Source organism: Otolemur garnettii, unplaced genomic scaffold, assembly GCF_000181295.1.
Source record: "Otolemur garnettii isolate 467f Iridium unplaced genomic scaffold, OtoGar3 scaffold00006, whole genome shotgun sequence".
In the NCBI taxonomy this organism is placed as follows: Eukaryota; Metazoa; Chordata; class Mammalia; order Primates; family Galagidae; genus Otolemur; species Otolemur garnettii.
Genome location: NW_003852401.1, coordinates 22,392,778 through 22,410,071, shown reverse-complemented (window position 1 = coordinate 22,410,071; position 17,294 = coordinate 22,392,778). Strand labels below are relative to the sequence as shown.

General features: G+C 44.3%; 1 protein-coding gene across 1 annotated transcript in view; it reads left to right on the top strand.

Annotated features, from left to right (window-relative positions):
• Positions 1-781: 781 nt before the first annotated feature.
• Positions 782-17,294, top strand: part of SLC1A1 (solute carrier family 1 member 1) — a 76,004-nt gene continuing 59,491 nt past the window's right edge. The window contains exon 1 of the mRNA XM_012812845.2: positions 782-877. Coding sequence (XP_012668299.2) covers positions 787-877 — 91 coding nt within the window. The 5' untranslated portion in view covers positions 782-786. The remainder of the gene's footprint in view (positions 878-17,294) is intronic.

The window sequence follows — 17,294 nt, the reverse complement described above, 5'->3', positions numbered from 1 at the left end:
TGGGGAGACTAGAGGTTCTGTGTGAAACTTCCCCAAATCTGGTCCCGTCTCCAGTACTCTTTCGGCTCTCCTCCCAGAGGCTTCAAGCTTTTGCGCTTTGGGAAAATCTCAGCCTGCACAAGGGAGCAAGAGGGATCCAAGGCAGAGCCAGTTTTCCCCAACCCTAAAGGATACCGCGTTCTGCGGGTGCTGGCACTGGGAACGGCTGGTGTGGATACAGAGCGAGGCTGCAGGATGAAGTCCACGCCAAGGGGGTCAATGGCTCCGCCCCTCTGCATTAGGGGCCGAAGAAAACGCGAAATCGGAAGAGTTAACTCAGAGTAGGGGCTCCAGCTGAAGGCTGCGGAGCCGCGCGCAGGGTTCCCACCACCCCAGCTCCAGCCGCAGCGCTCGGCGCCCTCCCACGCCTGCTCCACCGGGACTCCGGGCGCCCCACGCACGCACCCACCCGCCTCTCTGAGCCTGCCGCTCCTCCCCCCTTCCTCGCTGGTTGGCCCGGGCGCCGCAGAGCGCGGCGCCGCCAGGAGGAGCCGGGCGCGCCCGCCACGCAAAGCCACCGGGCTAGCAGGGCAGCAGTAGCGGTGAGCGATCTCAGGTGGCGGCTACGGCTGTGACAGCAACAGCAGCGGCAGCAAAGCTCACTCTCTCCCCTGTGCTCCTGAATTCCGCCTCGGCCGCGCCACCGAGTAGCCCGCGGTCCCTCGGTCCCCAGCCCACGAGCGCACTCCCGAGCCTCGTGCACAAAAGCGGCGACCGCAGAGGCGGCTCCGAGCCCGGGCGCCCGCCATGGGGAAGCCGGCGAGGAAGGGATGGGACTGCAAGCGGTTCCTGAAGAATAACTGGCTGCTGCTCTGCACCGTGGCCGCGGTGGTGTTAGGTGAGCTGCGTGGCGGGTGGGCGATGCGCGCACCCTCACGCGCGCCCAGCGCCCAGGCCGCGTGCGGGTCGCGCGGGTGCGAGGGTGGGCTTGATGCTGGTGCACTTGAAGCCGGGATCCCTCGGCGTCCCCTGGGCCTTGGCCTCGGAGCTCACGCGGGGGTCTTCCCCCAAGCGTGCTAATTAATGCGTAAGAACAAAGCTCCTCCAGGATTCTCATTTGGGTGCTCCTGGATCCTGCTTTACCCCAGATGATCTTGGAAGGTGGAAAGAAAAGCAGGTAGCTCTGTGTGCCCACGTGGAAACAAACGGGGCTTAACAGGGTTTAATTTTGTTTTTAATCCTATCTGCTCCCCCTTCACTCACCCACCCCCCGCCCCCATGACGCTGCCCCGACAGAGATAGAGGGTGCATTTCAGTTCTCAGTACCTTGGTCGTCTCCGGGATTGCCATGCCCCGGGGGAGAAAGACTGGAGATGTGGCCGCCGTTCGCCCTGGGCATTGCCTGGAAAGGTGCCTTCCCAAGTGGCGAGCGCCAACCGCCAGCACCGGGGTTCTGAAAAGCTGACATATTCGTGCCTGAATTCAGGGGCGTACCTTTGTGTCCCGCAGGAGGTCACAGGGGGAGAAAGCTAACAGAACTCATACCCGCTCACCCCAGCTTCCTTGCTCTCCACGTTGTTTTTCTATTAAAAATAATTTTAAAGCCATCCTAGCCTGTTTTTACACAAGAGTGTATTTTTAAGTGATTCACCTCTGACAGATCTCTGGACTAGGTGGATGTCTGAGCCATTGCTCAGAGGTATGAGTTATTCGTATTTAGGTTCTGAATTTCTGCCAAGGTTGTCTGTTTTCCCAACTGAGCTCTGGGATGCACTTCTTTGTGGTTTGAGCTGTATCTGTCTCCTTCCCTATGAGCTCACACAGGTGGGGATTCCCAGCAGGTGGGGACTCCCAGCAGGTGAGAGCTGATGCACACTCTGGGGAACAGTGGCTTCTTGGCAGGCTCTACCTCCTCTTTGGAAACTGCAGCTGGGTTTGCTGGAAAGGCAGGTGGGGGCAGCCTCTCACACCTTCCTCTACAGCTGCTGCTTCTGAAGCTCAGAATATTTAGTGTTACCTTCTCCCCCTCAGATTACTACCTCCCTCCAACCATCTTCGAAAGTTAATGGGATCCTTGAGGTCAAACTATCTCCTCCAGGACCTTGGGCAAAGAAAAGTCAAATTTCTGGTAAATAAATAACATCAGGAATTGCCTTAGCAGAGGCCATTTGTGGGAGGAAAGGAGAGAAGCAAGTGTTGACTCTTTCCCCTAAGAAGTGCCCAGGGGCTTTGGAAATATTTAGGGAAAGTTTATCCTACCCCACCACATTTAAATAGCAGACTCTATAAAAAGCAATTTTATTTCCTTTTAGCCAAAGAGAAGAGATAGTCTTGTTTCTTTTCCTAGTGATAAGTATCCAGAATTAATTGTTCAATGTCTTTTTTAAAGACTTTGGGTGTTGTACACACTGGCTTGTGTCTCCCTCCCAATTCCTGCTGGTAATGGAGTGAATCTGCCTTTTTGCCCTTGAGGCTCTCCATAGATACTCAGTTGTTAATCAAGTGTTGCACACCACACTCAGCATACTCTCTAGAAGCTGGTTTGGAAAAGATTTTGAGCAGTTGTACCCTGGCCTTTGGTACTAGCTATATAAAGACCTCTTCAGGGTCAAGAATGATTACATGCCAGTTTTGCTAGATATCACCTTTGGTCTCAGATGGGCAGTTTCCTACAGCTTTAATGTGGGTGAGCCCCAAGAGCTTAATTTGGGTACTTTTCTCCAGAAAACTACCATCTAAAAATTGTAAGGTGGCTCAGACTGGTAATCCTAGCACTCTGGGAAGCCAAGGTAGGAGGTTGCTCCAGGAGTTTGAGAGCAGCCTGAGCAAGAACCAGACCCTGTCTCTACAAAAAATAGAAAAATTAGCCAGGCATTGTGGAATGTGCCTGTAGTCCCAACTGCTTAGGAGGCTGAGGCAAGAGATCAGTTGAGGTCAGGAGTTTGAGGTTGCAGTGAGCTATGATGACATCACTGCACTCTAGACTGGGCAATAAGAATGAGACACTGTCTCAAAAAAACAAATAAAAGACCTAATAAAATATCAAAAAAATTGTAAGTGTCCAACCAAAGTCTTCCTAGACTGTTGCTCTTCCTGATGGCAACATAGGGAAGTCCCAACTCAGGGCAGTCCCAATACAAGGCAGTCCTGATTCTTCTGGTTCAAGCCTAGGCCACCCCAGTGTGCCCATCACCAGCCACTTCCTGGAGTCCTTCTACATTACCTCTTTCTTCAGAGCTGCACTGGCCTGAGTGGAAAGTCAGTCCTCTGTGTAGTACTGCAGGGGTTTTTTTAATCAGCTGTGAAATTCCAGTGACTTACTTGACAGTGGCAGTAAGTCTCTCCATGAGCTCCTATTAGGCCATGATAGGAAGAGTTTGTTTTATAATTGTCTTATCCACAAAAATCCACTGATCCACAAAAATCACAAGAGCTCACATGCAGCTTCTCTTCTGGAGTTTTTAGCATGTGAACCTGTAAAGAAAAAAAAACCGTCAGGTTTATTAACTACCCTGAAGTAATGTCATCTTCAGATTACAGCCATTGAAATGTTTGGTCCCTGCTATAATTCAGGAGCCTTGACACTTTAAGATATTGTAGTTATTGATATGAGGGGCAAAGATTTTTAAGAGCCAGCTTAAAGCCTCTGATTTTTCAAAATATAGCATGTTAGCAGAAATGTAGTTTTTCACAGGAGAATCCCTTACTAAAATACCATGAGGAACATTGTCAGTGCTTCCATTACAATTCCTGCAGGCTTTCCCCCTGCTTATACAGTGTGTTAGAAAGAGCAGAGCCTGGGGTCGAGAGTCCTAGATTCTGGCACTTTCAGGCACTACTGTTTAGACAAATTGCTTATTCTCTGTAATCCTCAGTTTCTTCATCTGGAAAATGGGGATATTCATCATTACCTCATTTGTTATTAGAATTGATTAAGGTAATGTGAAGATATCAAGTTGTGTGGCTGGCATGTAAGTACTCAATAGATTTTATTTTAAGGTAAATCTGAAAACCTTTATTATGAGAAAATTAGTATTTTCTTATGAAATAAAGTCTCTCCTGCTGTGGTTTTTTTTTTTTTTTTTTCTGTTCTGCTTAGTGTCCAGCCTATAATTTAGAGTCCAGGGTGACTCAAGTGTTTTGATGACGTGCTGTGTCCAAACCAATACCAGCCTCTGTAGTAGTTTTCATTGTTTTTAAAAGGAAAATGAAAAGAATTTGTCATTTTTTTTTGTACCCCACAGTCTAATCTTCAACTCACTTAAGCTTAATGTTTAAATATAATTTATATAATTTAAATATTATATTTAAATTCTGAAGGAAGAATTTCTGTGCTCTAGGTGGGAATTCCATCTCAGCAGAGTTACTAATGTGAGAATTCTGCCGGCATTCTGATTAAGAGTCACCCAGTAATGATCACGTAATGATAATATTGGTAAGGCACTGTGGTATCCTCGCCCTATTCACAACATAAACCCTGATCTTTTTCTCCAGACTAGTTAAGTGTTATTTCAGTCATTGGAAAAATCTATGATTTCAAGCTTAGTAATATGTGTTGGTATTTACATGGAACTAGCAAGCTTATTCATTCTAAATCGTCTTTGGAGCACTAGGGAAGCAATCATTTATAGATTCCCATTCTATTTTCTTACAAGTCTGAAAAGATTCTTTCACATTCTCAGTAATACCCCTGCCTAGCCTCCTGACTTTGCCTTGGAGCCCAGTAGTATATATCTGGCCACGCTAATTTGAGTCTTGGTATATACATTCTCGTTCTGTCTGTGAAACCCCAAGGATGGGCGGGTGATGATGGCTCATGCTCATCTCAGCCCAGCCCTTCCCGTGCACAGAGCCTTGGCTCAGTGGTGTTTAGGAATGTCTCTGCAGAATTGAGCACTGTTCTAGAGCCAGGTCACGCAGAAGTGAACAAAACCCCCTGTCCTCCTGGGACTCATGTGCAAGTGGAGAGAGGTAGGCAGTAAACGGTGAAGAGGTAAAATACAGGGGAGTGTGCTCAGTGGCTGCAGTGCCCGGCAATAACATAATGCCGGCGGGAGGGGGCTGGGAAGTGGGAGACTGCAGCTTTAGAAACAGGGACAAGGACGGCCATACTGAGAAGGTGACAATTGCATCAAGACTGGAAGGAGAGAAAGGAACAAGTCACACAGATAGCAGGAGACCATCCTGGGTTGTTTGGGAGACATCAAGGAGTAGGGGTGAGGGAGGGTGAGTAGAGGGAGTGGGATGAGTTAGGAGGGGGTCAGAGCAATGGGGTGGCTCAGGTCCAAGGTCCAGGCGAAGGGAGGTGGGGCCTCAGCTGTGCAGCTGTCAGTGGTGTGGAAGGGGAAAGACAGCTGCTTGGGGTGTTCAGCTGGTTAACCTGGCAGGGCTGGGCTGGATGGTCTGATGAAGAAGGTAGTAGCTGTCTCTAGCAGGATAAGGAGTCCAGGCAGGGACACCAGCCTATTCCGTTGAGGTCACATGGAGTCAAGGAGCCTGGAGGACCCTTAGGTAAAAGTGAGCAGCACACAGTTGGATGAGTGAGTGTGGTGCTCAGGAGACCCATGTGGGATGGAGTAGTAAGCATGTTGGGCATGTGGTTATTGGCACTTTAGGAATGAATGGAGCTGTTTGGGGAGAACATGGAGAGGAAAAGAGTAAAGAAAGAGCCCCAGATAACCCCGACCTTGGAGTCTGGGAAGATGAGGCACGCACAGGAGAGAAGGGGTGTGATAGGAGTTAAGAACTGGAGCAAGTGGTGAGCGAGACTCAGAGGGGGAGGGTGTCCTATTGTGTTGGGGGTACAGGAAGGAGGGGACTGACCTTTGGGTCTTTCTTTGGAGGTGCATAGTTATGAAAGAATTGTGAGAAAGTGGTAGTTATGTGTAAGATCCAAAGAGGCATTTTCTATTTTGTTTTGGTTTGCTTTTAAGGAGCCTTGAGTTCGATTGAACCTGAAGAGGAGGCTCATTGAAAGCAAAAATGCAGAAGAGAGAGAACCATGAATGACAACAGCTGGACTGAGGCCCGGGACAGTGGAAGACAGCATAGGGTGGAGGGGCCTGGTCAGGGCTTTCCCAGAACAGGTGACAGGACTTAAGCTTCTGAGATGGAAGGGGAGTTGTTAAGGGTCAATGGTTGTATTTGTTTCCTGTAGCTGCTGTCACAAGTTACCACAAACTGGGTGGCTTAACACAGTAGAAATTTGTTCTCACCCAATTCTGGAGGCCAAAAGTCCAAATTCCAGCAGGGCCACACTCCCTCTGGAAGCTCTGGGGGGAAATCTGTCCCTGGACTCTTCTAGCTCTGGCAGCGGCCCTGGCATTCCTGGGCTTGTGGCCACATTGCTGTAACTTCCCTCTGTCTTCATGTCCCTTTCTCCTGTGATTATGTCTGTGGTCTCCCTCTAGCTCCATCTTTTTGTGATGGCATTTAGAGCCTGCCCAGATAATCCTTCTGTCAAGACCCTTGACAAAATTGCATCTTTCCATTTAAGGTAAAATTTACTCACTTTGGGACCACCATTCAAACTGCTGCTAGGGGAACAGTTAAGAGTTCAGACTGTGGGCAGCACCTGTGGCTCAAAGGAGTAGGGCACCAGCCCCATATGCCAGAGATGGCGGGTTCAAACCCAACCCCAGCCAAAAACTGTAAAAAAAAAAAAAAGAATTCATATTGCAATCAAAGTGACCTTTCTAAGATGAAGATCAGATAACATCACTCTGGAGCTTAAAACTATCCATGGCTCCCTGCTGCCCTCAGATGAGGGGAAGAGGTCTCTTCAGCATGGCATCTAAAACCTTTCCCCACCTGCATCCAGCCTACCTGCCTCATCCTTCAAGACCTGGGTAGAACACCCCTTCTCTGGGTAATCCCCCCATCTCTGCTTCTCCCAGGTTATACAAAATGCCCCCTCTTCTTGTTTCATATGTAATAAGATCTAAGACTTACATATCACTGACCATGTGTCAAATACTGTTCCAAGTGCAGTAGCCCATTTGACCTTTCCATCAAGCGTATTTTCAGGAAACTGAAGCACAAAGAATTAAATTTGTCCAGGCTCCCTGGTCAAGGGCAGGGCTGGGATTCAAACCTTGGAAATCTGGCTCTGAAGGTTCTGTGTGTCGCCATTACGCTCCTCCACTGCTGTGCATAATGGTATCTACTTGGGCTTTATTACCCTATGTTCTGATTTTTCTGCCTCCTTCACACCAGCCCATGGGCCTTTGAGGGAAGGAGTTTCATGTTGCTCCTCTCTGTGCCCATAGCGCCCATCATATTATCTGATAGGCTTAATACATTTGTTGAGTTTGGGGGCATTTATGATTCAGAGTTAGTAAGACATTATCTGGTTTGTTGAGGGAATAAATGAGCTGAAAACTTAGATGAAATTCCATTTCCTCCATAAATTCTTCTCTGCCTACTTCAGTGCTCTCTGATCTATGTCAAGAACGAATCTATGTAGATATCTCAAACATCTTTTCTTCCTGAGCTCTAGGTTGTAGAATCCTTAAGGGCTCTCCTATTATACCTAGCAGGCCCTGGAAAATGAGATGAATGAAAGTCATAAGACTCACTCTTAAAAGCTGTGTTTTAAAAACAGTGTATCTGGTACTTATGGTCTCTGGCCCTTTGTTTCTTATGAGAAAGGAAAGGGGTTGGATTAGCTACGAGAGCAAAGAGGATTTCATTTATGTGCCAGTTCTCATTTATTGGTAGTGGGATATCTGGTATGATATGTCTGTTGAGAAACTTGGAAACAAAGCTCTGAAATGGATTACTGCTGTCTGCCAAGCTCTCAGGATCAGGAAATAGTGTATATGGGCTGTGTAGTAATTGACTATGGGTTAGAAAATTTCTGAGGTTCCTTCCAGCTTTAAGAACATTTAGCTGTATGACTGTATAGTTATTCCTCGGTTCATTGCTAGGATCCAGAGAAACTCTGCTATAGTGAGCAAAGGGAGAGTCAGTGCATGAAAATGAAATGATCTTGTTGTTGAGTCAACTTTTCTGTTTGAACTATCAGTCAGTAACTTAGGAATAATAATGTAAATTTTATTTAGGGCATTTACCAGAATAATGTTCTATGTCAGTATTAGATTGTTCATTATGATAGTAATAGAAAGTCTAATAAATGTATGTTTTTGGACTTTATATGTCTCTAATTTAAAATATCTGTGAAGCACAGAATACTCCAAAATCACAAAATAAAACAATAGTTTCTTTAAAAACTTTTCTTTAAAATCATAGGAATAGACTAGTTCCTGGATCTTTAAAATCAATCATTTCAAAAAAAAAAAAATCAATCATTTCCATACCGTATGGTCTGTCAATTAAGTATGTAAACTCATCCAAGAAAAAATGCTATATACCTTATTGCTGAATATCACTATGGTCACTTTGAAGTACTCCCCTTAAGAAACAATACACCTACACCAGCACCTGGTCCACCTTTCAAAAGAATTTGGAACTCGTTTTCTGGAATGGCCATCAAAGCAGTCATTATCAAATAAGGTCTGACAATTAAATCTGCAAACTTGCCTCTGTGCACTTATGTTGGCAGCACTATACAAACAACAAAGTACGATTTTATAACCTTCATACATCAGTGTCTCACAGTTGTGTTATCACATGTGGTGGTGTCTGTGGAATGATGTTTATAATTGTTGCATGTTTCTGTGTGCCATATGAAAATGTCAGAGCTTGAATTAGAGCAGCAAACAAACATTCCTAAATTTCTTGTAAAACTTGGCAAGAGTGGAAGTGAAATCAGGGACATGTTAGTCCCAGTTTGTGAATATAATGCCATGAATAAAATGGTAGTATACAAATGGATTAAATGTTTTTCCAAAGGGAGAGAAACCATCACTGATGAAGAGAGGTTAGGGCTGCCAGTAATGAGAAGAACTGATGAAAACATTGCAAAATTGTATTGAATTGTGCATCATGGTCATCAGCTGACTATGAGAAGCAGGAAGAGAAGCAGGAAAAATCTTAGCTGAAAATCTTGGCCAACAACTCATAGCCATAGTATCATGACTGCATCAGCTCACATGGCAATGTATTGGAAAACCCTCTCTGCTCATCTCATCTGGCCCCAACTGACTCCTTTCTTTATCCAAAGATAAAGGAAATATTGAAGAGAAGGCTTTTGATGACATTCAGGACATCAAGGGTAATATGACAACAGGTTTGAAACTCATTCCAGAAAATGAGTTTCAAAATTACATTGAAGGGTGGACTAGGTCCTGGCATCAGTGCATGGCTTCCCAAGGTGAGTACTTCAAAGGTGACCATAGTGATATTCAGCAGTGAGGTAGGTAGCACCTTTTCTAGGATGAGTTCATGGACTTAGTTGTCAGACCTTGCATGATTAGCAAAATACTGATCACTACTATTGATTTTCATGGTATTTTCTAGAAATTTGGGAGTTGATAGTATGTTACATTTGTCTAAGTCACTTTATGTGAGACTAAACATACACACATACACTTACATATCAATCTCTAAGGTATTATATACCTTCCCGAAGGTACTTAAATAGGTATATGCTTTTTCTCCTTTCTCTCTCTCTCTCTCTCTCCATGTACTTTAAATTGCACACAACTTTATGTCTACCCTGTAGATGAGGTATTTATCCCTTTCTACCTACCTCACATATATGCTTAATTAAGCATCTTAGAGAAGACCAAGTTCCACATATTGAAAAATTAGGAAAAGAGATTGGGCTTTGAATTGTGCTTTCATTTTTGAGAATAAGTCAGAACCAAATTTGGGGCATCACTGAAAAGGTTTCTATTTTTGTTTTTTCTCTGCAAGGTATATACCTCAAGTCTGTCTAATCAAATCTTAAACAAAATTATCAAAACAGAAAACTAAAAAACTAATCTGTACAAAATGATTTTACTAGCCCAGGGGTCCTCAGAGGACCAGTTCACTGTCCCTCAGACTATTGGAGGGCTGGACTGTGGGCCCCAGGACGAGTCAGCTGCTTAGCAAGACAGGCAATGGTGGCAAAAACACCCAGCGGGCCGGATAAATGTCCTAGGTGGGTGGCAGTTTGAGGACGCCTGTACTAGACTCTTGAATATCAGGCTTGGTATATACATTTTTAAAGTCACCTATTGGAAAGACTTTCTTTTTGTTGTTGTTTTTGTTTGTTTTGTCTTGTTTTTTGTTTTGGGGGGGGGGTTGAGACAGTTGCAAGCTGTCACCCTGAGTAGCGCGCTGTCGCATCGTAGCTCACAGCAACCTCAAACTCTTGGGCTTAAGCAATTCTTGTGCTTCAGCCTCCCAAGTAGCTGGGACTACAGGCGCCCGCCATAACACCTGGCTATTTTTTGTTGCAGTTGTCATTGTTGTTTTAGCTGGCCTGGGCCGGGTTTGAACCCACCAGCCTCAGTGTACGTGGCCAGTGCCCTACCCCCTGTGCAACAGGCGCTACCCAAGACTTTCAATGTAAATTGCTAATTGTTGACAAATATTAAATCTCTTGTTAGATGTTACATAATTTAAGATATAGTCTTTTATTTGCCCCTATAAAACTACAGAATCGAAGTTACTCATCTGTCAAAAAAGGTCAGCAACGGGCATAGGAAATAAAAGAAGCTTCAAAACGAAGCTCTAAAAAAAATTTTGTAGGTTAATTCAGGATGTAGTTGAGCTCATATAGTAGCTCAGGTGGGTAAAAACTCTGGGTTATACCAGACAAGATGTAAACAGGTAGGATTCAGAATTAGCTATTAGAAAGCATGTGCACGCGTGTTTAAGCACTTGCTTATAAAGCGAAAGCTTTCCACATTAATTACTTGTGACAAATTGTCATTACCTTTAACAAAGCCAAGCCTGAAAATAACTGTTCTAGGGAGTCAGGGACACACTGGCCTGGAACCAAGGTAGCTGTGTCCACCTGAGGAACTGCACATCTCCCCTGTGTTACTGGAGATCTGGGGTCACATACACTGTGGAGACTTAAGCACTCTTGGACAAAATTCATTTGAGATGACAAAGGGTGGCCCGTTTAAACCCTTCTGCAGAAGTGTCTGTTAAAGTAGCAGATGTTTTAAATGGCCTTTCCTATTTTGAATGCTAAATATACGTCTAATGGAAGACAGTATTGGAGACAGTTATTTTGAAGCCAATAATTCACTGCAGAGCTATAGTTCAGCTCAGCGCATAGATTTAGAAGGAGCTAATTCATTATACTTGCTGAGGGAACAGCCCCCAACTGCAACAAAGAGTGCTCTGTTGTAATTAGTACACTCCACAGTAACACCTCTGTTAATGGAAAGGAAGTGTTTCGGTGACTCACTCCTTGCCAGAAATGTCACTACCTTACTTTAAAAAGTATCTGCTGACTGCCTATTCCATTACCAGAGGTAGAAGATTTCCTTTCCGGCAACTACTCCTGTACTTTCCAGGATGGATGAACCTTGTCCCAGCTCACAGATGATTCACACAGTATGTCCTGGGTTATTCCTCTCCTAGGCCCAGCCCCAGCTGTGCAGGCTCTGGGCAGGAGGTCCTACTCAGCCGGGACAGACAGGGAGAGACACTGCGCCTCATTCTCCACTAAAACCCAGAATCAGCATGGAGAAGATAAGACCCTCCACCAGTCCCTCTGCACTCAGGCTGAAGTCTTTGTTCTTAGAACCCTTTTTAGTCTCAGAGGCCCTAACTGCGTCCAACATAGGACAGTTGTCACAGGAGATCTCCACATGCTAGATATTGATACCAGCATCATGTGACTCTGTTTGGTCTGGACAGTGAAGCGAAGTGGAGGCCTTTTGGACTGGAGCATTGATTCACAAGCACCCTCAGAGAGGGGCTGCATCACATGTTTATTCTTATAACCACTCTGGAGCAACTATTTGGATTCAGCACTCTCAGGTGGTTAAAAGTACAGTAGCCAAGGCGGAAATCCTTATCGGATAGAGCTTAAGTGAGATTGTACAATTAAATTATTTTTCTACCACTGTTTATTGTTCAAGAGTTATTTAATTACTTATAATCAGGAAATAATTAAACAAGGAAATGCACCATCACCAGAAATGCCTAAACTACAAAAAGCCTAATCTCTGAACCTCTCCCATTACTGGAAAATAGAAAGATTTTGTTTAATTTCTATGGGTATCTCGTAGACTTCATTGTTTTCTGAGCCAGTTGTCCACTTCATAGGTTTCATATAAGATTCTTCAAATGATAAATGATAAAACATTAAGACAGAGACACATTTTTTTCTCCTTTGAAAAGTTCTCTCATGTGGCTAACCAAGTCTAATATCGATATTTATTGAGGGCTTACTATTATTTTTATGCAAATTTATTTCTCTTTTGACCCTTAGCACAATTAGTGGAGGTGGGGGGGTTCTCATTTTACAGATGAGGAAACAAACTTAGAAGGCTTAGGATGTGTGGCTGAGGACACAGTCAGAACTGGGGTTTGTACCCAGGACTGTCTGATTCCAAAACTTAGGTTTTTAACCATTGAGCAAGGCTTCTCCCTTCGTAACAAACCTTGATACACCTAATTGGTAGTTGAAATCATTCTTGCAGACAGATTTTGTTCTTGCAAAGTAGCTAAATCCCATTATCCTTGCTCTTGCTCCATCCTTTCTCAGTCTCTTAGTTCTTCTTTATTCTGGTCTTAACTTGAGGCATTCCATAGTTAGTTAGGTCTTTCCATAAGTCATCTTCTAAGGAAAACTTTTGCTTGAGCTTGTATTCTAGTGGGATTTATCTAGTAGTTGTTTTCCCAACCTGTGTTTCCCTGCCTTCATGCTTTTGCTCAAGTTTCACCCATAGTTATCCCGCCCATCCTGGAAGATGAATCTAATTCCCACTTTTATCATACAGGCTTTTCTAGCTGCTGAGTTAAAGATAATCTCCCTTCCTTGTGCGCTCACAACCCTTAATTTGTATTCACAAATCATCAGCATTTACATCAGCACACCTGCCCTGTGGCAGACATCATTAATTGATTACAGCATTCTTTACTACTGTCGTGGCCTTAGAATCCTCAAAACCATACTGCAGGCAACAACTGTTAATCAAACAGAAATGCCATGTAAGATAAAAAGTATTTTGCATTGCTGGGTAAATCTTTTCATTTGGCCATCAATAAGGAACTTAATTTAAATTGAATAAGAACTGATGTTACTAGCAAAACATGTTGACTGTGTGTTTTGCCCTCTCAGTCTGTTGGAAGTAATGCATACACAAATGTCACTAACATAAGCCTGAGTGTGGTAAGGGCTACAAGAAAGCCATGACATGCCCTGGGTCTTTAAAGAAGAGAGGTGGAACCGGGAGAGTCCATGGAAGGCTGGAGTTGGAATGGCCTTAAGTAGGTATAGTAGGACTCTGGGATTAAAGATCAGAAGGAGCAAGTCCAGGTAGAGGTGATAATGGACATACAGAGGCCTTATCCTCTCTATGTCCAAGGTCAGCATTAATGTATGTGTCTGCTTTCACACTCCTATCTAACCTCAGTTTCCTGAGGATAAGGAAGCTTTCTTACATGGGCCTGGCATATCACAGCATCTAGCACTGCATTTGCTTCAGAAGAGATGCCCTAAGACCTGTTTTGGCTGATTATGAAACCTTATTCACTGAAGGTTTTATTGATGAGCCAATCCCATTGATCCCCTAATTACCCCCTCAAGTTGTATGGGTTTTTGAATGGAGACCATGAGAAACTCTTATCCCAGCCTAAGTCATCCCAAACATACTTTGTTCCTAGATTGGGAAGGAAAGCCATGTTATTAATAATTGTGAAGCCATTTTAGTGTGAACTCAGCATGGCCCTGAAGCTTCCAAATGGGTGAGTGACTTTTTACCCTGAGAAAGATCTGACTTCTCAATAAACCAGCACCAGAATGAGCCTGATCTCCAGATAATTCTTTGCACTAACTGGATAAAATGGAAGGTCCATCTGGTTTCCCACAGTTGGGCTATGGCTTGGAGCCCAATTAGCATTGGGTGGTAGAGCCTTTCGGATGTGGCATTTAGCAACTCCTACATCTTTTGGTGAATTTATTTGTAAGTTTTCCTCCCTTGAATTATCCTTTCACATCCTTCTCCAAATGCTGCCCATTTCTTTTCCTGTCTGGAGATTATTTCTCTGATAAGAAATTAATTAGCCTGTCTGTCCTATCTGTTCCAGGAGACCTTGAGCAACTGCCTGGGTAAACACCAGACTTGGTCATTAAAGAATAAGAAGATAGGTTTTTACTTTTTATTATTAACAAAAGTTAATTGTCAACTGGAAGATCTAATAGGCTTGTTCCATTTCTGCTTCCTCTTCGTGGCTCTCTTCCTTGTGTCTGGCCAATTTGCTGAGGTTTCAGCAAAAAAGGGATTGTGAGTTTTATGGAGTGATAGAGTTCAAGATCTTGTTGCCAGTTCAGAAGCCACAGGCCCTGTGAAACATGCCCAGGTTTCCTCTGTAACTGGTTCGACACCTGCATTGAATATTGCCATTTCCCAAGAATCTCCAACTAGTTTGTTTATTTTGAAAAGAATCAGATGTTTACATCTACTTTTGTTTAAATGGAAATGATTATGTCAAGTGTGGTCGCTTTTTTAACCTCAAGTCAGTAACCATAAAAGACTGGATTTATTATATTTAAGACCCAGAATCCTGAAGTTATTTGTTGTAGTGCTCATCCCCCAGATGGTGAAGCCTTCTTGAATCTTGCCCAGGGCCCTGTGTACTAAGTAAAAGGGTGGGTGGATTACAAGGGGTGGAGGAGGCAGATGTGGCTTTTTGCTCAGATTATCTCTCTCTGTGTCTCCCTTTTTAGAACCTCCCCTTGTGCCCCAGGGAACATCTGTTGTCCATGAGTGAAATACTAAGAAAGGGGGATGAAGACCTCCACAAACATAAAAGATTCCAAGAGTAAACAAAACCCTGCAGTGTTGCTAGGAAAAGATTATACTCACCATGCTTGATCTGTTAGTCTCTGGTGGTCATCTTAGGTGCATTTACAGTCTTTTCTGGACCTAAGTCTAATCCATTGCTGTTACCAAATGAGCTGATCCATGTGGTACTTTATAAAATTGTAAACAGCCTTATAAATGTTTGTTTCATTGCCCAGAAAGAAAAACAAGGAGGAAGGGTGAAAATAGTAAGGTTTGCATTCGGGTATAATGCTATTACTCAAAGGCATTGGTAGAAGATGTCATCTTTGTGTTTTTGGGTGCTACTCTCATCTTGTATGAAGAGGCATTTGGTCCCCTTTTTGTGTTGTGTGACATGTTTAATGTCCCATATGTGAGTGTTCTTTCCTTGGACAGATGATAACCAAACAAGGTGGCCTGTCTTTATTCTTCCAGTGAGGATTAAGAGAAGCATTGAGGTATTCACAGACAGAGATTCCTCACCTAGCCTTTCAACAGTGGGGGGGTCATCTTCATTTTAATTTAACAAATATCACGCAATTCTTAACTCACCTGGAGATAAAAGTAAATATTTCTGGGGTCCTTCTGGAAGTAGGGAAAGAGAGGAGGGCAGAGAGTTGGCAGGCAGGCAACACGGTTAGAAGTCATGAAAAACAAGAGTTCAAGGGAACATGAGTTTTGTAAGCAGAGGTAAGAAACAGGCTGAGGAAAGTCCCAGTTACTTAGATTCTGCATTCAGGGCTCAGCGTTTACCAGACTGGGGATTCCAGGCTTGCGGCAGGGTTAGAAAATCCAGGATGACCTCCTGCCACCTTCTTCCTCCAGGAGGTCAGTCTGCTCTTAAGTTGCTCCTCACTATCACCCGCTGCAGGAGAGATAGTCAGATTTTGTTTACACACAGAGAGAAGGCTTCCTAAGATTGTGTGGTAAACCAAGGAGGTGTTTGTAAGACTTGTGAAACCAGTGACAGTGAAGAAGCAGTGCTCTCAGACCTGCCGTTAAACTTGAGCAATAGGTTGTGTTGTTCAAGCAGAGAATTCCAGAGCATCTCCAAACATACATGTCTGATGAAGGGACTTGTAATTCCCTCAGTGACTCGGAGGCAAAATATTTGCCCAGGTCAAATATTTTGAAGAGGGGAGAGAGTGGACTGTAACTACAAGGTAGATGAAAGTATTTCACAGAAATGCATAAAACAAGTTGATTGATAGAATCACCCATGAAATTATCAGACACGGGCCATTTTAAGAGAAATAGACTAAAGAGAGTCAAGCACAGGTAGAAAATGGGAGATTTTAGAACCCACAAGTCAAGTCATAGAAATGTATCTCAAGAAATAACTGTTGCACACATGTGTGGGCCTGACACACTGATTGTTTCAAACAAGACACCTGTGGAGGAGAGTAAGTGTCTGGTTGGTCTAGGATTGAAAGATTCACCCATCTGCTGGGTTCTGAGTCAGCTGGATGTTTAAGATTACATTCCAGTGGGAATCTAATTGACTGGGTCCTAACTTCCCAGCCATTCTCATCCTGGCTTGAACCTAAAGGGCTCCTCAGAATTGGGGGCCCCAGAAGGCTGGGAAGTCCCAGGCATAGGAAGTGAGCACACAACTTCTCATGAGTATAGCACCTTAGCCTCTGTCACAAGAGAGCACTCCCATGAATCAGAAGTTATTGGGAAGGTCATGTTTATGACACACTTCTGGATTGGATGGCCCTGGGACAATGTGGCAGCATTTATATTCATACTCTGCTGGGCCAGTTTCCATACTCTGCTTCAGCTACTTTCTCCTGCCTATCAATCAGGTTGGATGAGGGTAGAAAACTCAGTGGCTTCCTAGGCACGTGCATCAGAGACCAATCATAATGCATCCTTGGTTCAGTTCAACTCAGCAGGTATCAATCAAACTCCCACAGTGCATCAAGCTCAGTGCCAGGGTGGTAGGGTACAGGAACGAGCAGATGGATGCTTCTGCCTCAGGAGCTCAAGGCGAAGAGGAAGAGGAGTGAAACAGAGGCCTGTCAGAGGGGATAATAGAGACACCGATGAAGCTTAGTGAGGTCCAGAGAAGAGACTCCTTCCACTGGGGAGGAAGCCTAGGAAAGCTGCTGGAGGAGGGAGCACGCCAACTAGGCTTTAGGGGTGGGTGGGAGTTCATTAGGCAGAGATTCCAAGAAGGGGGATTTGTGTGAACAAGGACATGAAAACAAAAAAAGTGCGAAGCATCCTTAAGAAATTGCAGGGAGTTTGCTGTGATGGGATATGCTGGGACTGAGGATGGTGAGGACATGCAGGCCTGTGTCAGTTAGGGACCTGGCAGGAAACAGATGGCATACTTACTCAAAAGGGTTTCACCCAGCAGAATTTAATCAAGGGACTATTTATAGAGTTAGGCAGGATTCAGGGAAGCAG